The sequence below is a fragment of the Trachurus trachurus genome (genome assembly GCF_905171665.1).
Source record: "Trachurus trachurus genome assembly, chromosome: 14".
Classification (NCBI taxonomy): Eukaryota; Metazoa; Chordata; class Actinopteri; order Carangiformes; family Carangidae; genus Trachurus; species Trachurus trachurus.
Window position 1 is genome coordinate 13654091 of NC_139903.1, and position 24035 is coordinate 13678125.

Here is a 24035-nt window from a genome sequence, read left to right on the forward strand (position 1 = left end):
AAATTCAATTCAATTGCACCGCAGCTGAATGCTTACTATTTAAATTTCATGTGAATAACACAATACACATAGGTAATGCAAACTATGCATGAGCTTGTAAAGAAAAAAAAACACCTCACCCCACAGTCTCTCCATGATAACCTGCTTGATGAATAATAGATTACTGCATTAAGTAAAGCTCTTGCAAAGTAGAAGTAAGGCAAAATGCACGCAAGTTTAATCTGCTGATGTAAATTTGAGTCGCAGCCCTTCAGGGTTGCAAACTTTACCTTTACTCTTCCTGTACAAGAAATGCCAGCTCTGTAAGCAGTGCAAAAAACAGCCAGGAGGTCCAAAATGGATGTGCAGCTGTCCCTGTGTCCTCTGCCTGTGCAACTGTTTCCTTGAGCTCAGATGGCACGTTCTGTCACATGGTCTCAGTTGCATCCTTACCTCTCACAATCCTCCTTTGCTCCAGAATGAAACTCCAGGCTATTTAACTACTTACTAGCCATTGATTTTTTTTCTAATAAGCTCACACCAAAAAGCCATTACCACCATGCAGCCGCTTTCTATTCAGAGTAATGGATGGTGCTTGACAGGCATATGGTCTTAAGCTCATAAATGCAACATTAGTCAGGTCTAAAACAGACTAATCAAATCTGGAAACTCTGAGCTAAGCATTTCCTCCGTCGTGTCCTGCAGTGAGCGGCGCAGACACGAGGCAGCGGCATGCTGCTGTTGACTGATGCCTGTGTACGTTTATGAGAAAGTAGCTGTCCTGTGGTGAAAAATGACTGCATCTCATACCATAATGCACTCGCAGCAGTAATGAATGCCTCATGATATCCAAGGTAGTTTGACCTTCCAGGCATCCAACAGGACCCATGTAACATACACACACACACACACACACACGTACATATATGCATACACACATCACTGGTGGCTGTGGATGTAGATTATCCTGAGGCAGGGGAATATGAGTCCTCCTGCAGGAGGAGAGGAGAGGAGAGGAGAGCAAAGGAAAGGAAAGGAAAGGAAAGGAAAGGAAAGGAAAGGAGAGGAGAGGAGAGGGAAGGAAGGAAAGGAAAGGAAAGGAAAGGAGAGGAGAGTCAAAGAAAAACAAATAAAGTGTTTTCTCCTCCCACTTCCATTCTGTGATACTGAGGTCTGGTACCTCGAATGTGACGTTGGCGGTGAAAGAGTTCCATTGTCCATTTATGAATGGAGCACAGGGGACTGAGCGTCCGGGGCTGCATTACACAACCTCCCCCTCAACCTGCACTGCAGAACTTTTCTCTGATCTTTACAAACACTCTGACAAAAGTGCCTGAGTCTGCATACACACCCCAAGTCAGGAGATGGGGAGGAGGGAGGAGAGGAGAGGAAAGGAGAGGTGGGAGTAGCAGAGTACCGGAGGGGTGGGGTAGAGGAATGTGGAAGCAGGTGTGGAGGGGGGAGGAAGGGGGGAGAAAAGGGATGGGGAAGGGAGAGAGAGAGAGAGAGAGAGAGAGAGGTGGCATGCAGCCAATGGAGAGGACAGGAAAAAGTTGTGAAATAGCCAGAGGGACGGGCAGGGAGAGGAATCGGCTTCACTGGGGCTCGGATGAGGAGGAGCGAGAGCATCAGCTTTTCCCCCTGTCCATCTGTCTCTCCCCATTACTGTCCGTCCGTCTGTCTTTCTGTCCTTCTCTCTCTCTCTCTGTTTCTCTCCCTCGCTCTCTCTCCCCCCCACCTCTCCTCCCCTAATTGTCTCTCATCCCCGGCCGGCGCGCTGCAATGTGGCTGTCTCTGCAGTGAAAGTGCTGGCTGGCAGATTCTCCTTGAGTGAACCCTGACTGTGCGCAGTGAGCGTTTGCCGCTCCGCCGTTGTCCTGTCCACACTGACTCAGCTGTGCGGTGCGAGCAGCCCTGCCAGCCTCTGAGTGAGCACCGGCTGCCCGAGCAGGTAGGCATGACAAACTTGAACTGTACTCACCATCACATCATCGTCTTCCTTCTGTCAGTCGTATACCACCGGTTACCATGTGCAGACGTACATGCTCTTAGCAAACGCACACTTTTTTTTTTTTTTTTTTTTTTTTAACTGTACTGTGTGTTTTCATATTGACTGTTTTTAAGATTTCACTTTTCCCTTTCCCCCCCTCTCCCCTTCTCCCTCTGCTCCTCTCTCCCCCTCCTCCTCCTCCTCCTCCTCCTCCTCCTGTGCCCTCTGTCTAACCTACAGTCTCTTCCACAGGAGTGCTGCTGGGGCTGGCAACTAGTCTCACCAGGACCACTGCTGCTGCTGCTGCTGGTGGTGCAACACATTGGGACGTGCTTCGTTTGTGGGGGTCCAGACGCCCGAGACAGCAGCTTTTTAAGATTTGATCCAGTGCACCGACGTTGTGCTGAGGGGGATATTTCTACCGGCCGTCCTTAAACCCGGGCTGGATCCTGCAGCACTGTTTGTTTTGGAGCTGATCTGGCTGCCATGGAGGTTCTGAGTGTTGGGGTTCAACCCCCGAGGCCGGGCCCTCCACACACAGCCGTCGGCCTGATCTTCTCCATACTCCTCGGTAATGTCCGTCTCTGTGCTGTACAGTACGTCTCCTCTCCATCGTTTGCTCCGTGCTTATTGTGACACACTCATTTCTCCTCGTTGAAAACTTTGTGTTTGTTGTTGTCCCTTCAGCTTGGGCCTGAGATCAGTGTATGAACATTTGTTTTTGTGATACTGTAGCTTTTCTGGCATTGACCTTCTGCGTCTGACCTACGCATTGTAGTGTATTTACTGTGTGTGTGCGGCTACAGCAGCTTCGTACATCAGTGGCAGGACAAGACTAAGAAGGTTTCAGTGATGATGAGGCAGTTTGGTATGACGTACATGGCACCCGTACTGTATCTGTGGACTAGGATTGTGATTGTGAGCCTGGTTTAGAATAAAGCGACCCTGTGATGGAACAGCTGTGTCGGGCCCTGCCATTCAAAGCAAATTGTGCTGGACTGTTTGTGCATCTGCAGTAACAGAGCAGCCAGCAGGCCCACGCATCCGGTAAACCATCTTAATTTTTTTGTTTTTATTTGAGTCATGAACTTTGTACACACGAGAGAGAGATAGGGGGGAGACTGAAGAGTAACTTGGCAGAGACTGTAAGCAACAGCACAGTGGGAATCTGGAAGTGATGTTGTTGTTGCAGGCAAATTCAAACACAGATTAGCCTCTTTGTGACGTGGATGAAGGTGTGGTGGGTGCACAGTGAAAGCTGTGAGTTCAGATTACACTAAGACTTATATGACACCCAACCAGAAAATTAAATTATTAACAATTTTACAGAAATGCACAGGAAATTAGCTATTTAACAGCTATAACGATAGCAATGATAGCTTTCCAGTTATATCTATAACAGTTTGAACTATAATAACGTTGAGTATAATGTGTCTTAATACAATTTCCCCACATTTTTCCATCGTCCATCACATTTATACTTCCTGGAATCGTTTAACCTGCTGATGGGTGTGGAGCATCAGTGCAGCATCAGTGCAGCAGACACAGAAAGTTAAACCTGAACTTTAACATGATGTGACGCAATTGAAGGCTCCAAACTACATTTGAACCTTCCCTGTTTAGTTACCAATGATAATGAATACTTTCACTCTATTTTTCAGAAGCTGAAGCGCATTTGATGAAGTTAATGATAAACATTTAGGCCTCTTAACCATAACAACATAGTGGAATCAATACTGTAAGTGTGATGATGATGAACGTGATAAAGTAGCAGAGAATATACAGTATCTTAAATGATCAATTTTGGTGATGCACTGTGAGGCGGTGAGGAAGGCACCACACTGTTTAATGCACTTAAATCATAAAAGCTTCATGGGACAGAGGGAGAGTGACTATGAGAAAGACTAAAGGAGGTTTTTACCTCAAGGAAGCAGCTCTGTCTCAGAGATGTTGCTGTTCGACTCATGTCTCTGTAGTTTGTTTCCAACATGAGTTTTTATGACTGGACAGTGGTGGAAAAGCAACATTTTAGAGTTAATTTTTGTTCCATGTTCATGTGTTTTTTCTGTGTTTTTCACATTTTCCAAAGAAATCCATTTATTATCAGTTGGCTTTTTTCTCTGGTACTCTGACATAGTAGCTTTTAAAATAATGTCAAGTGCATATATTTGTGTACGCACAGGAAAACGTTATTCTAAACTTGACATATGTGGGCTAGAAACTGGAGCACCACTGTTCTACTTTTATCTGAACCACCACAACTCACAAAACAAACTAGAAAATATTTTTTAGAGGTTACTGAAATACGGGAGAGTACAAGTTGTTGGAGACAAAACACAAAAAAGATAAAGGTTCCTGTGGGAAGAAGTGACACTGGTATTATAGGTCTCTGTAGCTCCAGTAATGATAGTGACAGAAACAGGAAACTCATGAAAAGTAAATATTGTAAGATATTTTAAAATGGAATGTTGCTTGATAAAGCTTGAGTCACACTGCTGGAAAATGTGTATCAGGAAACAGGAAAGTAGGAGTGATGCTGTTGCTCTCACTGTTTCTGTTACTGTTACTGTTTTTTTTTTTTTTGCAAGCTCACTGTGCTGCATTGGAGCAGCTGAGGAAAAGACTGGAGTGAGGGAGTTTACGAGGAAGAGTGAGACAAGATTGAATCAATAACATTCCCACATACAGTTCGCCCCTTTCTTCGCTGTGTTCGGTCCTGTCTGTAATTCTGAGCAACGCAATTCTTATTTGCTGCAATGGTGCCCGTCTCATCAGACGCTGACCTTGAGCATGTTATGAAGAAAGCGTCACACGGTCTGCAGAAAACAGGAGGGCAGGATCGGGTGAACGTTAGAAAAGGCTGCGTGAAACCTGTACAGCTGCTCCTGTGACCGTGAATCATATGTTTTAAGGTGTCACATTGTCTGGGTGTAAACCTCTGCATGTTTATACCACTGTAGCTCTCTGCACAGTGCCTAGTGAGCATGTAGTTCACAGCTCACACACTAGATGGAGCCATTAAGCACAAGGTGTTTTGATGGAGTAAAAAAAAAAAAAAAAAAAGTGTTGTAGCACAGTCTGTCCTTGACCTGCTGATTATTTACTGCAGCTATTTGCTACCTGCGACCTTGACACATGTTTGACTACAGGACCGCGCGGCTGGAGGTGGACGACCTACAAAAATCTAAGAGTAATTGTGCAAAAACAAAACGTAAAATGCAAATAATGATAATAATAAAGCCGAACCTGCGTCCTCTGTGATGCTGTGCTCCCAGGTGGAGCGTCACAGTTTCCACCAGGTGCAGCACATTGCATCCTCTCCTGTTTACAGTGATGTCACGACAAGGACTCTGTGGTGTTGTTTTACTCTGCGTTTGACTCATCAAGTGCTAAAAATAGACATTTTATAAGGTGTTAGTGAATGAAACTTAAACACACAAATATTTTTCTATCGCACACGTTTAAAATGTTTGAATAATTGGATGATTTCCTTAAATGAGTCATGCAGAGCTTTCTGCTGTACACCAGGGAGTGTGCAGAGCAGAGCAGCACGAGTGCTACAGTGCAGAGAAATGATAAATCTGTTGTGTTCTAGTATTTTAGTGTGTACGAGGCAGATTTATTGTCTCTTCACTCACTCTCATTGTTCACTGACTGAGAATAACAAACTGTGTTGTGAGCAGCTTATGCAACAGTCAAGCTCAGACACAGTGTTAGGCTTTTTGAACGCCTTTAAAGGAAAGACTGTCGATGAGTTTTCTTTCTTTAGGAATAATGATAATTATAATGTTTTGTTCTACCATGACACTGGATTATTTGTCTGTTTGTTGAACTCACAGACAGAAGTGATGCATTCGATGTCAGTGAGGAAAATAATATGGCTTTATTGCCTAGGATTCAGGACAGTTGGTCAAATTACAGCTACAGTTGATATAGACGTAACATGTCTTATCTTGTGTTTTTTCTACTCCCAGGTGCGTGGTCTGCTCAGGCCCTCGAGATGTTAGTGGGAAAGATCCCCTACCTCGAGGCCGTAAATGGCAGCACGGTCATGCTGCCATGCACGTACGCGAGCTGCATCGGCATCGAGAACCTCTACTTCAACTGGCAGTTCAATGACAACGGCACCATGCAAAAGGTAAAAACCCCATTTGTGTCGGAGAGAAGAACAGTCTCATGTCGAGGCGTTGCTTGACTTCTAATAACTTGCTGCGCCTGTCAGGTGTGCGAGTCAACGATAGCATCGGAGGAATCGAAGCCGGATGTGAAGATATTCCGTGAGCGGGTGGAGTTTATAGGGAAGAACCATCATAACAACATCTCCATCCTGCTGTGGAACATCACCTTCGAGGACGGAGGCCAGTACACCTGTTACGGGAAGAACCCTAAAGAGAAGTTCAAGAACCACAGTGCCATCTTCACCCTCGTGGTGGTGGACGAGTGTGAGTGGTCAAAGTCTTACTACAGATGCATGACGTCAGGGTGCAGTCTGGTTTGTTTTCCTCTTATTGTGAATGTACTTTGGGATGTCGGCTCTATAGTAGTAAAGTACAAAGCTGTTTCCTCTTACTCTTTAAAAGGATGCCCATTATTTACACATTCATCTACTGTACCTTCCACCCCTTTCAGCAACTACACTGAGCCCAATTATATTAAAAATGCCCCAATCTGACAACACATCTCCTTTGCTTCATATCCCACCATAAAGTGCAAACTGAACTGAAAACAGACTAGAAGGCATTCCTGTTTATGTTGAGTATAAAAAGTAAATCGGTCAACTGAGGGGAAAAAATGAACCCAGCATCCCAAAAACATGAATCCAAAAACTAAAGTGACAGAGATGAAACAAATGATGTGCAAATAATCTGTGATGAATTCAATGCTAAGGAAAAAAAAAAAAAAAAAACTAAATTGGTCTAAAATTGACACAGCATTGCAATTTTTTTTTAATCTGCAGGGAGAAATTTAGGAGAAATGAGCACAAATAATCCACCATCCACTCACGGCTGACAGGATTTAAAACAAATTCACCAAATATCATTAAAATGCTTCTGGGAAAGTGCCAACAGTACCTATAAAAGTCTGAAGGTTGTTAAGTGTGTGTGTGTGTGTGTGTGTGTGTGTGTGTGTGTGTGCGCTCTAATCTCATGTGGAAGTAGCAGCTTGTTTCAAGTTTGAGGGTTTTGTAACAGCGCAGCAGGCAGTCGGGGCTCCCTCGCCGCGCTGCCATATCTTCATGTTCATTTTTAAAATAATGTAGATTTATGCAGATTTTTTCATCCTCTTTCCTGTCGTCTTCTGTCCTTGTCTGCAGTGAGGGTGGTGGACAACACGCTCACCATCATGATAGCCTCAGCTGTGGGCGGCGCCATTGCGTTCCTGATGGGCTTCATGTTGCTCAAAAACTTCACTCTCTTTGTTCTAGCCAAGCTCGAGGAGAAAAAGTGAGTTTTCGCATCCACTTGGGTATTTATCGGCAGTGCAACCATTTCACATTGTTTCATCAGAGCACATCGGTGGTGGTTGGCTGCATGTTCAAATAGCTCAGATACTGTACATGCTGAAGTAGTTTTTTTTTTTTTAATGTGTCTTTGAGCTGATGTCAACTTTGTCTTCTTCTCTTCTCCTCCAACCCGGCTGCAGTAAGGAGTGCCTTGTAACTTCATCAGGGATTGACAACACAGAAAACGGCCTCTCAGGATCCAAAGCTGACTCCAAACCTACACCAAAAAAGAAATGAGAAGGTGCATGTATATTAAGCCACGGGAGTGCTCATATTTATATACCTTCTTTGAGTATATTTGGATATGCGCATGTGTTTTGGACACATACCACTTAATTTCTGTTGGGATTTTAAAAAACTCTGCCTGGCTGTGGGAATGCACAAAACAGTTCACACACAGATGATATACAACTAAAGAACGAGCAACTCTTGAGGGCGTTCATAGTTATATAAAATGTGCACATAATTTAAGCATTTACATTGAATGATAAATGCAAAAAATATATTTCACCTCCCTAATAGTATGTACCCCCTTTTTCGTATCAACACATAAGCAGAAAAATACTATTGTCTATGTGTGTTTTGAAGAGAAAGCAAAAGGAAACCAGTAATGGGACTGATTACAGTTTTTACTAAAATTATGATAATGTTCACTTTTATTGTTTTATTTTCTAATCTAACATCAAATGTGCAGCTGTCACACAGAACAGGAATATCAAATTTACAAAGTCCACGTGTTTGTCTGGACTTATCTCTGCTTTGACTGTGGGACTGTGGGAAACTCGCTGCTTTGGTAGGAGACAGCTGTTTAACTATCTACAGTTTACTTACTGTTAGAGAGCCCACAAGGTTTAATTGGACCATTTAATTCCCACAGTTTCTGCAGCCTCTGTCTACACAAGCAGATCTGTGGATTTACTAGTGGATATTTGACCATTTTAATCATTTACCACCTGATGCATCCTCTCCAAGCAAACAGTTAAACAAACTGACTGTTAGCATGTCCTTCATACTCTCTGGGTTTATGTTTGTACTTTGACCATTAGATATCACTTTGAGTATTAGCATGCATACCTGATAATATAGACTGCACTGAACACACAAGGGAGCAGTTAATATACTGACAGTGTGATACAGTGAGCTAGGCCTATTCAGAATCAGAGTTATATATCTCTACTAGATGTATTTTATTGAACTCTTTAGATTGAAAGCCAATTATGTGCACATTTTATTAAACAATGGTTTTGTTTTATGTGATTAAGGGGTAATGTGTGCCCAGTATTGTGTGCGGGATAATCACTAAAATGTGTAATGTAGTTGTATGTCACTGAGCAGTTGTGTACTGTTTAAAATACTTTGTTGCCATGATATATGAAAGGTCTATTTCCACAGCCAGAGTAGATTGAATAACTAATCTCTGATTGCTTTTCATTTAAAGTCACAGCAAACAGACTCTCCTTTTTGTTTAAGTGCTTGAAATAAGAAATAACACAATGGGCTGAATCCTTCTTTAACTAACAACATTCACAGTAGTCCTTCAATAACATAGTGTAGTGTGTCGAAATCAGTGTTTGGTTTTGACATCACAGTGGTGTCCTATGACGTCCAGCCGTTCTGCTGGATAATCTACCGATCCATTTGTAGCTACTTTCCACAAAACACCCAAACATAGTATAACAATGGGTGATTTAAATAGAAGTACCAGCCCAAAGGCTACACTGACAAACTACTATAGGATTCAGCCCAGTTCTTCATCTTGTACCTTCTCTTTGCTTGATATAAACACAGGTGCCTGTTAGTGCTTCTCTGCTCCTCGGTCGTTTTGCAACACGGTTTATAAAACTCTGCAGGCAGTCATAATACAACAAGCTTATTCAATGGAATGATAGACAATCCCTCGAAAACAATCCCTCCCCCGCCCTCTAGAAAAATGAATGAGCCTCTGACGATGCTGCTTTGACGACAAATAACCAATGCATTTTAAGCATGTGCAACATGGGGCAGATTTTTAGACACAGTGCTTGAAAACAGACGTGCATACTTTTTGGAGAAAAAAAAACAAAAAAGACAAAACTTGTTCTATTATACTAACTCTGGTAGCGTCAGCGCTGAGGTTAACTGTAAATCCCATTTTATGCCATGCTGCTTCCATCGTGCTAACCCTGGCTGAGGCCAAGCACTACTGGGTGATGTGGACCTGGAGCTGGATCAGACTCTACATATTTCCTCTGGTTAGTATGTGCCTCTTCATGGAAATGGCTTGTTTCTCCTACACACTGACAAACAATCACCTGGTCAGTGTTTTACTCTTTGCAATAAATCATTTTCACCTGCTGCACTGCAGTGAAAACGATATACTCCCCGGTTACCTTGCCCATGCATGCAGGTGCTGATCCATATACTCATCCATGTTTAAATGATCATGGGCTCAGGTCTCAGACCGCAGGCTGAGTAGGGGGGCTGTAGTTCAAGTGTAAAGATGCTTGTGTGGCCACAAACTGAGCATCACATCAGGAGATGAATGTATCTGCATCAAACTCAGACAGTGATATATACTTTGAAGCTGCATTTACAGTGAATCTACATCTATTGCACATTCAAGACACTGAATGTCTGGCTTTAAAAAAAAAGAAAAGAAATACCTCTGAAGAGTGGGGCAGAGTAAACACTGTGTCATGACAGATATAAATGTACCTCTCCGGTCGCAACAGGTGTTACATGACTGTACTGTACGGTGAGGTGTGAGTTTCTGGTGGTTTTCTGAAAACCTCTGCCATGTCAATAATCATGTGCCTCCAGTCTTTAACAGCTGGTGTGAAGCAATATACAGTATTATAAAGTGGGGGTGTGTTGGGCACTTACAAAGAGCACTTTATTTTTGTGTGTTTGTGTGTGTGTGTGATCCAAATCAGAGCTGGTTTGTCAGTCACACTGTTCATCCAAATAAGACGTGATGGAGAAACAAAGCAGCAGCACACACGGCGAAGGAGTCAGGAGATTCTTCGGGGTCCCATGAAATGGTATCGTCACCTACTCAGAGTATCGTAGCTCTCGTTGCTACGCCGTTGATTTGATAAAAACTGGAGGCAAAAGTGCTAAAAAAAAGTGCTTTTTTTAAAATGACTTCATCGTCACATTTCATTGGATCCTTTAGATCCTTTTAAGTGTGTGTTGTCTGGCTTTAGCAGGACTGTGAAGTGTGTTATCGAGAAAACTGTTGTTGCTCTGACTTTGAAACCGTAAAGACCATGAAATCAAATCATTGGAAAACTAATAACTTCAGTGTTAAAAAAAAAAAAAAAAGGTTTTCTCTGCCGGTTGTTGATGTGATTTGTTTGAATTAACATTGCACTGACTTAATGAGGAAACAAAACTCTAGCTCATGGTTGAGATTGTGTCAGTCAGGGCCTTATGATGACAAGCAACTCTATGCAAACCACAACAGGAGTGACAGTTTGTCACACTGCACCTTTGAGTTACTGTGACTGTTCTGTTAGCAATACGACTGTAGGAGAGGCCCTGGATCAGGGGTTTGTGGTGATGAGAGATGCAGGGTGAATGGGGGAGCATCCAGAGAGGAGCGTGTAGTGAACTGGAGCCCCTGTACTCAGTTAGACCCTGCAGAGCGCATAGACTCACCAAGTCATACTCCACTGATGCTCTCTGCACACAAATATACAGTTATAATGCTCTGGCTCGTCCTCAGATGATGTCCCCATTTTCAGCCTCTCATCTGTGCATATCAGCTCTTGATCTCTTTATTATAGAAACATGAAATCTAATAAAGTTTTGAATAAAAACTCTGCCCTGTCTTGTGGTTTGTTATCGGTACAACACAGGATCGGTGACAGCAGTGCCTCCTGCTGGGCTGATTACTACCAAGGGGAACTTGTGCAGTTTTTTTTTTAAAGGATGGAGATTTAAAAAAAAAAGAAAGTCCACTTTAAAGGTGCACTCCACTGATTTTAGATCAGTTTTCTGGTCATGGACTGACTAGAAAAGGCCCTCACTGCGAACCAAGCTTGAAAAATGTGGGTATTTTCAGGCAGGGATGGTCTCATGACTAAAAGTGGACTAAAAGTGAGGATGTCTAAACATTGAGTTGTCATTTTTCTTCTATAAGCCCGTGTCCAGCTTTTTAGAAATATAAAACTAACACCGTCCTAGACAATATTTACTTGACATATTTAGTTTAAATAGTCATTACATCCTTTTCTTTTCAACCTTCAGTTGTTTGCCTGCCAGTCCTTGGCTGTAATATGAACTCATACTTCCTGTCCTACTATGTTGACCTCATATCTACCGGTCAATCTTCACCCTGACAACAGCCCATACAAAGGGAGATAATCTGATCATTGGTTTATTAATAAATAATAAATTCAAAACATTCATTCATGATCTGCAGTATCAAACCAGACTTCATTTTCTTCTCTAAACCAAAGTCAGACTTAGCTGTAAAACTTTCTGAAATGATGACTCAATAAGTAAATCATCAGTTTTGATTTTGTACATTGCTATTTTATTGTTTTTATTATTAATTTACCTTAGGCTAGATATATCTATCGTGTTGAGGTCAAACTATCCTCAGGGATGTTTTCCATCATCTGCTAAGGCCGCTGTGAAACATCTCTACGACAAAGTGCAACTTGACAAACAATAATTTCTGCATCTGCAGGGTTATAAAACACTACATCGTAAAATGGGTTCAGGTCGCTCACTTCATGTCTGTTTCAAGCTCAACCAGCAGGTGGCAGCAGCGACCTGCACGTGGAGGCTGAAGCTCGGCTCAGATCGCAGCAGCAGCTCAGAGAGGAGGAGGAGACGAGGAGCTGCTCAGCTTTTCTTCAAGTTGGTGAAGTTCAAAGACAGAAAAAGTTTCAGGTAGTGACCTCTGACCCCTGAGCGTCTATCACACACACACACACACACACACACACACACACACACACACACACACACACACACACACACACACATATTCACGTTTAGCCTAACTCCTGAGGCTGCAGACTTCTGCTGCTAAATGTGAGCAGGGGGACGTTTTCTCCCATGCTGATCTGACCGTTTTGACTTGTGAACAGATAAGAGGAAATGTATAGCCTAGTTTCAAAGTTTCATGGCAGTTTCTTTTGGTTATGAACCAAATGTAAAAGCATCTCAGGTGTTAATTTGATTATGTCTGTTAGTGGTCTGAAAGTAAAATCTGCCTGCACATGAATACAATCTAAAATAGTAATAAACTAATTATAATAATTCCTCATGTCGACTTTTTAAAATGAACTCACAATATAAATCGTTTTATTAATAATTGAAATGGCTGGTGGTTTTACTGGTCTCTGTGCGCAGGGTTTGTTCAGGACACTTGGACCTGTAGCGGTTGTTGCAGAGCAGGATCACTTTCCAGATCCGCCGCTGCTCTCCACAGTGACTTTAAATATTCCATGAACTGGGAGTGCCCTGCAACTTCCTCTGCTTGGCTAATTTATGCTCATGCAGCGGAGCTTTTCCACATCAGGAGCAACAAAGAGCGCGAGGGGAAATGAGGGGAAACAGGCAGCAAAGTTGTTCAAGAATTCACCGATGTCTGTTATAATTGGTTTGATAGACCTGCCGTGTGTTTTACCTGCTGTGTAGAAGTGTCATGCCCCCACACCCCGCTACTCTCTCTCTCTCTCTGTCTCTCTCTCCCTCTCTCCCCTCATCTCTATCTGCAGTGCATATCTGTGCGCAAATGTCTACGCACGTTTCATGGGTCGGAAAGACAAAGAAAAGCAGTTCGTAGTCTGTGCTGCAGCTCCACGTCCCCGCGGTTAAAGCCCAAAATTTAGAGGGGATAGATCAGAGCAAAAAAAAATGTTTAGGGTGTGAGCGGCAGACTGAGCGGCTTCAGTAGATCCATATTGCGCAAAGAAACGCGGTCATCAGGGGCGCACAGGTGGGTGCGCTCTCCAAGGTGCCAAGAGATCCGTCTGCGCGGCTCACACCACAGCGCCAGTTTTGGAGACAACTGGACCCAAAAAAAACCATCCACTGTGCAACTCAAACCGACCCTCGACTTTGCCGTGACCCATCATTCCGCGGTGTTTTTGATTAGTGTTGGGGAGGATGGATTTGTATGCACGGTAGTCTTGAGAAGAGAGGAGGGGACATGGGCGGGGCTGAGGCGCCTCTCATTTCCCCTCCATGCTTAGCGGGGCAGCAGGGCTGGAGAGACCTCCGGGGAGCACAGTCGCCAGTCCAGCACGGAGACCCGCCTGGCCAAAAAACCGCGCCTCACACTTGCCAGGATTGCCAGATATTCCTGAAAAATATACCTGCTATTTATGGCATGTGGCTTGTAACTTTACTCCTGCTGTACTCTCTCCAAGAAGGTAAGAGAAAAAAGAAATGCTTGGCAAATATTCCTCACCCTGTAGCCTACACTGAGTGCTTTTAAGTTGAATGAAAAGTGATGATCGAAATGATTTTTCATTGATAAGTATAGGCTATACAAGGAATGATATGTGAGGCTTGTGGTTGGATATATCATTGGGTGGCTTGTAATGAGGAATGGGCTGAAATTAATTGTTTGAATAAAAAATGTATAAACCTGCTGCGGCTGAACAGGTAGAAATCTTTTGAAAGTGAAGATGTTAAAAAGTGATTTCTTTATTTTTACCCAGTGTTTGTGGCGGTTTTCTGCAGCTTGGCACCTTGGTGCTTCAGATGGTGCTGATAGCACGGATTGTTTTCGCATTACCAACTCCAGTTATGAATATGTAAAATGGCTGAATAGGGAGAATGAGGTGCAAATACAGAGGGAGGGTGAGAGACAAATGAAAACATGCATCGGCCTTCAATTATACCAATTGATCACCAATTTGAGCAAGAATTTCGCAGAAAATGTTGCAGCCTGTAAAGTTTTGAGGAGGATGCTTGTGGATTTTTGGTATCTTGATGCTCTCATTGTGTAGCCTTTGCTAATTGCAGCTGTTTTCACGGGCTGTGTTTAGCACAAGCGCTCCCCTTCCGCAAAGATGCTCCTGTTTTTCAGGAGAGATTTTTTTTAGGGCTTTTAATTCTTCCTCTATGTAATGACAAATTAGTGCCATTTTAAATTAGATGACAAATAAAAGCCCCCCCACCCTAACCCCCCCTGTCCCTGCAACGGCCTTATTACTTTAATAGGTCTACACCCACATAAAGGCCATAATTAGTGAATTCAGATTTCTCCTCCTTATTTCATTAATTTGCTCAATTTTGTTTCTAAATGTAGAAAAGGCGGAGTGTTTGTTTAAATGGATTCATTTTCCCCTTCCTTGTTCAGTATATGCAGCAAATCCCTGACCCTATTGCAAAGTTGATCTTCTGCTATTACAGTGCATTATAATAATCCTGAACAAATCTGCGTCGAAAATAACAGAAATTCAACACCATCTCCACATAAGAGCATTTCCCCGGCCTTTGTGCAGCCTTGTCTGTTTGTTGAAGCCATGTTTACATTTTGTTTTGTCCTTATTAGTACAGGGCCCTGAGAAGGTGTAAATATATTTAGGCTGTATGGAAAAAAGTCTGAGATGTGGTGGATTGGCTTCAGGGAGGGATATGGCTGCTCTCAATGCAAAGCAGCTAAAATAGGCCATTAACCTCGCTCCATTTGCCATTTTAAGTTCAGGCATTTTATAACATTAGATTAGCCTCTTTTTTTAAAGCAAAAAAAAGAAAGAAAAAGAAAAAATCAAATAGCAAACTACATGTGTTTGTTGTTCGTGTTGTGTTTTACTGAGCTCCTTTAAATTCTCTGCATCTGTCGGTTGTTTGCTGCTGCTGTTGATTTATAGCAATAATTCAGATGTGATTTCTGAGCCTCTCTCGCTTCTGCGGAATCATATTAATATGCGCAAATTTATTTCACCAAATGAGAAACTCCAGGGGCGTGGGTGCAGATTATAGACTTGCCCGGTCATGTTCCTCACTAATAGCCCACCTGGACCCCGCGGACGTGCTCGCGCCTGTCCCAGCGCGTGCGTCACGGCTCGCGCTTCTGTATCTGTGTGTGTTTGTGTGTGTGTATGTGTGTGTGTGTGTGTTGATGGGCGCGCGGTGGAGGGGAAGTGATGGGGACACCCCCTCTTGGTAAATGTTGGACACTGTTGGGTGTTATTCCTGCTAAACTGTGAGTCAACTCTTTTATTTATTTACAGGGGTCTTTACTAGAGGAAAAAAAAACACATATAGCGACAGCGTTCATCATTATGTTAAAAATAATGTCGCTAAATGAAGTCAGAGACTCTCATGTTTACGAGGCAATCAGGATGCAGGAAAAAATGCTTGAAGGCTAATAAGAATTAACCAATTAGAGCAAAAATGTCTTCAACTAATTTCAAATATCATACACTATTAAAGAAGGGTGTTATAGTGATTTTTAATTGGTGATTTGAAATCAAAAACTTGCATTTTCTTCTAGCTATCATTTTAAATCAAATTCAAAGGCTCTGTTTAGCTGCTGTAATTGTTGATTAATTAGCAGTGAATAAAATCAAGTGTAATATATATACAGGCCTGCTGTGGGCCCGTTTGGGGCTTTAAATTTAGCATCTAATAAATGAAACCAAATAAAAAGAAGATTTGTGTAACATTGAAATGACATAACTTGATTGAAATTTGAGGTGTGTAAGGCAGTAAGGTGACCCCCCCTCCCCTCGACACCTCTCACCCCCTTCTAATAGATATATGCAAAAATCCCCCCCTCCTCCCTCTCCAGTCCAATTCCCTGTGCTGTCTTTGCAAGGCTACACAATTAAAGCTGCAACCTGAGCTATAGGCACCACTCAGTGACAAAGCTGTGTGGTCCACAGGGGTGCCAATCATTACTCAGGCAGGGCACAGGCCTCCATTTTTTAACCAGCTCTAACCTGGCATTATTTAATTTTACATTTCAGAAAGCAAAAACACCCATTGTATAGAGGGTTAAAGCAGAAATCACAATCAATTAGATGAAATGTGAGGGGCTCAGGTTCATGACTCCGATTCCTCTTATTTCTAAATAAGAGACAAAGTGTAAAAACGTCTTGAAACCTGACTGATGTTGGCCTTTTCTTTTTTACATAAAAAATAATCAACATCTGATTATTGAACAAACGATTTACGACTTACATCCTCCACACCTTTAGGTCTTTAAAAGAGCAATTAAATCTAATTAACAAACACAAGTGTCGACCATCTCTCACAAATTAACAAAGAAAAAGAAAAATCTGCATTCAAATTTTGATCAATGTTGTCAAATGGAGGAGTAAAGTGAGCTGGTGTGCGCCGGAGCTCATTGCACTTCCCTTCTCACCAATAGGATGTTACAGCTCTGTCACTGGCGTCTCCCATTCGTCCTTAAATCTGTCATGAATCCCAGAGGTTTTGAATAACAACTAATTACTGAAAAAAATAACAACAACAACAACAAAAAGAAGGAAAAAAAATATGCAAAAGAGCTACTATCGGCTGTGGGGATTTATTTATTTATTTCCATCAAGATTTCTATCTTAACACCACACTGATGCTAAATTGAGTCGGACCTCCTCCAAAATTTTATTGGATGCTGGAGCTGCACATTTTTTGGAGGGAGGGTGCGTTCAGCAAATGTCAAATCTCCGAAGCAAGTAGTTGTTTTTGTTGGATCTCTCTCTCTCTCTCTCTCTCTCTCTCTCTACCTCCATCTCTCCCTCCCTCCATCACTTCCTCTAGCAGTAACTCCCCTCCCTCTCTCTCCCTCATCACTAGGCAGAATTAAAGGTTGGGGGAGGGGCAGTTTATGCAGACTGTGCTGGGACTTGTGATCCACAGATTTGATATTCACATTAAGAGAGAAACTGGCTGCTTTGATGTGAGGGGGAGCAGGTCCCAGGGGACTGCTGAAGTAGCACACTTTTTTTTTTCTTTTTTTTTTACTGACACAGCACAGGCCGGGGGTGGGGAGGTGTGTGTGTGTGTGTGTGTGTGTGTGTGTGTGTAGGGGGGTCTGTTGGTGGTGGTGGGTGGGGTGGGGAGCAGATTGTTGGGGACAGGGTGTACAGAAAGACAGTGGGTGGGGAGCATCGATACCCCTTCACTGATTAGATGTAACCCCGACAACCTCGCCCCGCGTCTTCCCCACCCACCCACCCACCTACTTATGTATGCCGGACCCCTGAGGATTATCCATAAGCTTACACCTATCTTTACAACCCCTGCGTCCCACTAATATTCAATTCGCACCCCTTCATACGGCGCGTCTCCTTTCCGTTCCTCCTTTGTCGCCTTGTTTCCCCACACAGTTACAACCCCCCCCCCCCCTCCTCATCAGAAATGACGACTCACAACTTTCTGCCCTAAAAACACCTGAGCGATGGTGAAAAAAAAGGGGGGGGAGGCTGTTTTGGAAGTGGACACAGGAGTTAGAGTCCGATTGGAGGTTGTGAGTGATGAAGGAGAGGTGTGTGACGGATCACGAGGCTGATGTGCACGTCGGTGTCGCTTCTCTCTGTCAAGATGAATTCTACTACTGACCTTTACCATTCGTCCGCCATTAAATGGAGTAAAGTCCAAAAGCTGTGAAAACGATTTTATTACAATGGAAAGATGAGTGAGAGAGGAGGAGGAAGAACATGTGGGGGTATTGTGCCTCTGGTTAGGCGCAGGGAGCTCTGGGTGTATGTGAAACATTGCGGGTTGTGGGGTTTGTTTACCTCCTCATCACAATACAGTTTTGAGTGTCGAGAGTGTGCGTGCGTACACTCCTGTGCACAGTCACATCCTGGAGAGGCGTAGATCAGCTGCATTATGCATGATGAAACCTTGCATAGGTTATGACTTCTGCCTGGTTGACATACATATTCATGCATAGCTCTCTGGCAGGATGTATAAAATAGTGGCTGCAACTCTGACAGCATAAGCTTTAAGCCCCAGCAACGCCGCCGGTCCTCCCAACACCTTCCAGCGAGGCCTTTCTCTCCGTACCGGCGCCGTGTCTGAACGAGGCTGATGAAGCCTCCTGGGTGGAGGTGAGCTGCAGCAGCAGCAGCAGCAGCAGCAGCAGCAGCAGCAGCAGCAGCAGCAGCAGCAGCAGCAGCAGCAGAAACCCCACAGCTGTGGTCAACACTGCTACCAGGGCACTGACTGTCCACTAGCTGCCGGGGTTACTTCTCCATGGGCGTGCATCACTTAAAGAGGGGGTGTCGCCCCAAAATAAACAAGGACACCTGCCATGTGTGTGGCATATAGTTCAAGCTTTATATAGTATGTATGAGCTTCCATTAATGTGGAGCTGAAACTATTGATTGGTTTGCTCTTCAAAATTAATTCATGAAATCATTTCTAACATCTTTTTAGACAGAGATCTGCTTCTTTAATGGAGGGTTAGGCCAAGATGCAGGTTTCAGTCAATGTAGAAATGCAAACTGGTGGAATTTTAACATATCAATAACATTGATTGGCTGGTTTTCTAATGTAGTGTAACTACAAAAATGCGACTGTGTGGTGTAATCAGTTTAAACAGTCAAGTCTAGGAGTTTGTGGCTTTTTGACAGTATGACGATTAATACGATGATATCATTTTTGATGTCTGACCTGACTTCAGCAATGATCATCAACACCTTCATATTTTATTTATTTATTTGTTTATTTGAATGGGACAGTGCACATTAATGGACATAAGAACATGTAAATATGCTGGATTATAGCAGGATGCTAGTTCCCGTCCAAAACAGTTCAAAAACAATACAACATTACACATAATAAAAAAAAGTAGACACCACAAAAGGCAACAATAACAATGAAAAACATATTGAACATACATTATATGTAACCTGAGCTATTATTGAACACAGACACATTCGGGGAAGAGTTGTACTCGGTGTGTCCACTGCAGGATGCGTAAAAGAAAGTAGCGAGTGCGACATTGAATCGATATGTTTACCATGCAGTCATCATCAGTGTCATGTAGCCTAATTCACTGTCGGTACATGTGGCATTTTGTTTTCCTGCCACACAAGCTGTCTGTACAGGTTGGCACAGGTGGTATGTAATGTTTCATCTGCTGCTTTTAAATGGAGTGGAAACTGTGCCAGTCCGGCAAAAACCAGGACCGTGCCAGTTGAGTTTTTTGGAGTGCACCCAGTGATGCTATGCCTGACCACACCTAACCAGACAGCAGTTTGTCATCCTGTCACTAACTGGTGTGTCATTCAGTGATACACACACACTGACTTCTGTCTATAGTGTATTGCACGCTCGCAGAAACACTCTCTATTGTTGGCAGCGTATAACTTGTTGTGTTGTTTTGTTTTATTGCAACATATTTGAACATAGTTTCTCACTTCAACAGTTCAACAGTCGAACTTAAATTTGGGGCTCTGTGACTTAAAGTTTCTAAATTTAGATTTTTCAGTGGATCACTGTTGTTAGGTTAAATTGCTGCATTGTTTTTTTTATTCAGTCACAGCTTTCAAGTGCCAGCGCCACCATGGCAACCCACTCTGTCTCCTCCTAGTGTGACTGAGCGCTGAGAGCTGCTTTTGGAGTGTGTGTGCGTGTGTGTGTGTGTGTGTGTGTGTGTGTGTGTGTGTGTGTGTGTGTGTGTGTGAGAGAGGGTGTGGGTCTTTTGAGTGAGTGCATGTGTGGTACGTCTGGTTTTGACAGGCTCTGATTGGTGGGAGTTTGCTCTGATCCCTTTTCTATTCCACTTCCCACTCCATCAGTCCCAGTGCTCCCAAGCCCCCCAGTACTTGGGCCCCCAGGCCATATAATCTACTGTGTGAGAGAGGTTCTCCTGCTGCCCAGCCCCCCTCCTCCCACCCCCATGCCTGAGCTCTCAGGGTGACCCCCTCACTCCTCCACTTTAGTCCTGTCCCCCCATTGGGAGATTATAGATATTGCAATCTTTAATATGGGCTTTATGCTCAGGGGCCATTATCAGTAATCTGCAGAGGGGAGGGAGTCTGACCTGGTTTTTGCAGCCCACCACTGGACTGCCAGACACATTTTCATATACCATCTGTAACATGCTGCCCAGCATTATCAATCTGTGGTCTGGGGACAGCAGCACTACTTTGAAAAGAAGTCGAAGAAGAAAAAGTGTTGATGAACCACAGTGGATAGAAGAAAACATAGTTGCACCCTTCTCTAATCTGTTTTTATGTCACAATCTCCACATCTTCATCAAAGAGAGATGATGATCAGATACAGCACTTGTTTTCTCATCCTCATTTTGTTGTGGTGCTTCAGACAGGCCCTGACAATGCCACTAATTAATCATTAATCAATAACTTAATACTCCCTGTTTAAACAACTGCCTCCTTTGATTGTTGCAACTATACAGCTTATTGTGCCGTGTGCACCTGTGAAAACATCACGCAGGGTTGATCTCCAGTTCCTCGTTTCCTGAACTTTACACCATGATCCTACAGCGCGATCATGAAGACGTAACTCCGTGTGTGACAAATAAAGTTATGAGACTTGGATCTGCAGACAGTGAACGTCAGAGAGCGTGATGGCTGTTTAGTTTGCCCAGCGTAGGCAGGGAGCAGGTGTGATTGATGAGCCGTGTGTTACCTGCAGTGCTGCTGTCTGTGGCGTTTCTGAATTGAATTGAATTGAATCAGATTGGATTGGCTATTCTGACTAATTGTTGTTGCTATACACTTATTTCATTCCTCCAGTAGGTTTTAACCACTCATCAAACAGCTGACAGAGAAAAAACAGCCATCTGTTTTCGTAATAAGCTAATTGTTTACTCAATTTCTCAAGCAAAAATGCCAAATATTCCCTGGTTGTAGTTGCTCAGTTGTGAGAATTGAAATAAAATTGTAATAAAATTTACCAAAGAAAACCACTAAATATATGACAGCGAGGACATTTTTTCATTCAAAATAATTCATCTGCTCAGAGCACAGTCTGCAGATTAGTTGATTAACTGATTAATTAACCAGCAAGGCCATTAATTAGTATTTGCATCACCTGTTTTTATATCACAGATTCATTCTGTACTATCTTTCTGTTATACATTTTGAAGAAAAATCTCCAATCTTACTTTCCATGGTATTTTTAATATCTGAGTCTCTTCACTTATTATTTTTGTAACAAGAGAGTAACAAGTTTTAACCTTGCACCAAAATAGAAATAGATCAGTAGTTTTGTCAAATGTGATTTGTTACATAATCAAATGGCAAAAAAAGAACACATAATTTAACATTAAATAATTGTAAATGCATTTAATGGATAAGTAAAAAAAAAAAAAAAAAAAGATGATGTATCACTGTATCAAAACTTGCAGATTACACTATAAGAAATGTTTGTTAATTGGTTAATTTGAATCCCGTTTATGAATTCAAACCATGAATTTAAAGCACAATAGGAATTTTATTTAGAAATTTCAGCCATTTCAACAAGCAAAAAGAAAAAAAATTGATTTGATATCAAATGAAATAAAACAAAAGTTATTATTGCATAAGTATACAATACACTGAGTGCGAATTATGTCCACTTTACAACTCATTCCTTCACTATCTAACTCTGATGATGTCTGAGAGACGTTCAGGTTGAACATGTGGTGGATGGATGGATGGATGGTGTGTATTAGATGACATAATTTGAAATCAGTGGTGGTTAATATCCACATCTGTCGGTCAGCAGTGTCCCCCCCACTTATTTCTTTTCTAATCTTTCCTATAATGACCCCAAATTTGACAGACCCACACCCACCCTGCACTTTCTCACTCTGGAGCTGTATGTGTTTAATCTGAATGCCAGTGAAGAACATTCCTGTATGTGTGTGTGCGATTGTGATTGTGCGTGCATGTGTGTGTGTGTTAAATATGTAAGGAGATTAAATAGACTTAAATCTCTGTGTCTGGCATAGAAATTCCAATCACATAACCTATCAGCGTTTCCCTCTCTTCTCTCTCTGTCTTTGTTTGTGTATGTGTGCACAGTACACAACTGTACGGAGGTAACAGGCTCCCCCCCCCCCCTCCGATCCACCTAAACCACCACAGGCTTTAGCCCAAATCCCTGGCTTTCTGCATCACATGACTGATGTTTGCAGCTGGACATTTGACATACATTTGTTATGATTATTTTGCGACGCATTTTGAAGGACATTTCCCATTCTGTCAATCTTTTGTCCATTAATATGATGCCGCTTGCTCCAAATCAATGGCATCAATGACTGTGATCCTGTTGGGTTATTTTTGCACTTGTGTTGTTGTGTTTGCACAGTGTCCGCAGCACATAACAGGTGCTCACTGTCGGCCTCTCACCTCCACCTCAGCCCGCTAAGTGATATTGTGTTGTCTGTTTGTCCCTGCAGTACACAGTGAGGATGTGGGCTCTACCAGGCTGTACTTTGTGAATGCCTCCCTGCAGAGGGTAACCTACTCCAGCTCGGTGGGGGTGTCCCTGCCCTGTCCAGCAGGGGGCACCCCCAGTGCCATACTGCGCTGGTACCTGGCCACCGGCGACGACATCTACGACGTGCCCCACATCCGACACGTGCACGCCAATGGCACCCTCCAACTGTACCCCTTCTCGCCCTCTGCCTACAACAGCTACATCCACGACAACGACTACTTCTGCACCGCCGAAAACCAGGCTGGCAAGATCCGCAGCCCCAACATCCGCATCAAAGCCGGTGAGTCGGACAAGACGGGGTCAGGGATGGGAGGGAGTGGACAACGTTAGAGTAAAGGTCAAGACTGGGGAGATGGAGATGGAAAAGAAGGGGCTACGGAGCGAAAGGTCACAACATGATGGGGAACGGAGCAGAAAGAGACAGTTGTTGTCGTATAAAGTAGAGCAGATGTGATTGGCAGCTGCAAAAAAAAAAAAGCCCAACCCACACACAGAAGCACCTGCCCTAAAATAGCCCGTCTCGACCTGAACACAGATTGACCTAGAACACAGTCTACAGAGAGAACATCTGCATCACATACACTACACCAGGCCTCGGCCTTCGCTCACACCTATTTGACTGAGCTGGTGATGAGCCGCTGCACTTTACACTGACATAACCTCTTCGGCTTCGCCTACCGCACACAACGCCATCTGGTCCCATGAAATCAAAAAAAAAAACACAACCCCTGAAGCACTTAGACTTAAGTGGCGACTCCAAAGTGATTTTGGTATGATATAACAAGTTCAACTAAGGAGGAAGGATGTGTGACAATAGGTTATATCACTTTACAGGCTCATCCTCATCGACAGCCCTTCACTTTATAACAGGTCAGGACAGCCAGAGCCTCTAGGAACTTCACAGTCTCTTCTTATTTTAGCACTTCTTAGGGTTTGGAGGTAAATCTCCACCTTTATATCGAAGACTTTTGATCTTCAGAGTCGGTGACCTCATCACCACTTTTTTATTTCTGCCAGATTTTATATTTGTGACTGCAAAAGCACTCTCAGGCCTCTTTTTGAGCTGCAAGTGATTGTTATTTTATAGTTACAGAGGAGATTAAGTTATTTTTCAGTGAAGAATCAATAGATCGACACATCAGATTTTGTAGGTTGCCTATTTTTGGGACGTTTTGACCAGAAGCTGCCTCTGTTGCCATCATATTC

At 43.0% G+C, this 24035-nt stretch overlaps 2 protein-coding genes across 4 annotated transcripts in view; both read left to right on the top strand.

The window, feature by feature from the left end:
* Window positions 1–1426: 1426 nt before the first annotated feature.
* On the top strand, window positions 1427–11120 carry scn4bb (sodium channel, voltage-gated, type IV, beta b). 2 transcript variants are annotated; one of them, XM_083986208.1, is made up of 6 exons: window positions 1427–1930; window positions 2210–2540; window positions 5944–6107; window positions 6192–6411; window positions 7284–7413; window positions 7613–11120. In XM_083986208.1, exons 2-6 carry the CDS (start codon window positions 2456–2458, stop codon window positions 7707–7709), a joined length of 696 nt encoding a protein of 231 aa, XP_083842334.1. In that variant the 5' UTR covers window positions 1427–1930; window positions 2210–2455; the 3' UTR covers window positions 7710–11120. The 2 variants fall into 2 exon arrangements, with proteins under 2 accessions (XP_083842334.1, XP_083842333.1); XM_083986207.1 differs by having other exon boundaries at window positions 2222–2540.
* A 2467-nt stretch (window positions 11121–13587) lies between these two features.
* The window catches only part of LOC310997196 (cell adhesion molecule DSCAML1-like), a gene marked incomplete at both ends in the record, with an annotated part of 49053 nt that continues 38605 nt past the window's right edge, over window positions 13588–24035 (top strand). The window contains 2 exons of one of the 2 annotated variants that reach the window (XM_083986873.1): window positions 13588–13843; window positions 22789–23109. In XM_083986873.1, coding sequence (XP_083842999.1) covers window positions 13588–13843; window positions 22789–23109 — 577 coding nt within the window. The remainder of the gene's footprint in view (window positions 13844–22788; window positions 23110–24035) is intronic. The other variant, XM_083986874.1, reaches the window with a different exon arrangement.

Coding starts and splice junctions, on each gene's coding strand:
- scn4bb (XM_083986208.1), top strand. CDS start 2,456: ATGGAGGTTCTGAGTGTTGGGGTTCAACCCCCGAGGCCGGGCCCTCCA. Junction 2,541..5,943: donor GATCTTCTCCATACTCCTCG/GTAATGTCCGTC, acceptor TTCTACTCCCAG/GTGCGTGGTCTGCTCAGGCC. Junction 6,412..7,283: donor CCTCGTGGTGGTGGACGAGT/GTGAGTGGTCAA, acceptor CCTTGTCTGCAG/TGAGGGTGGTGGACAACACG.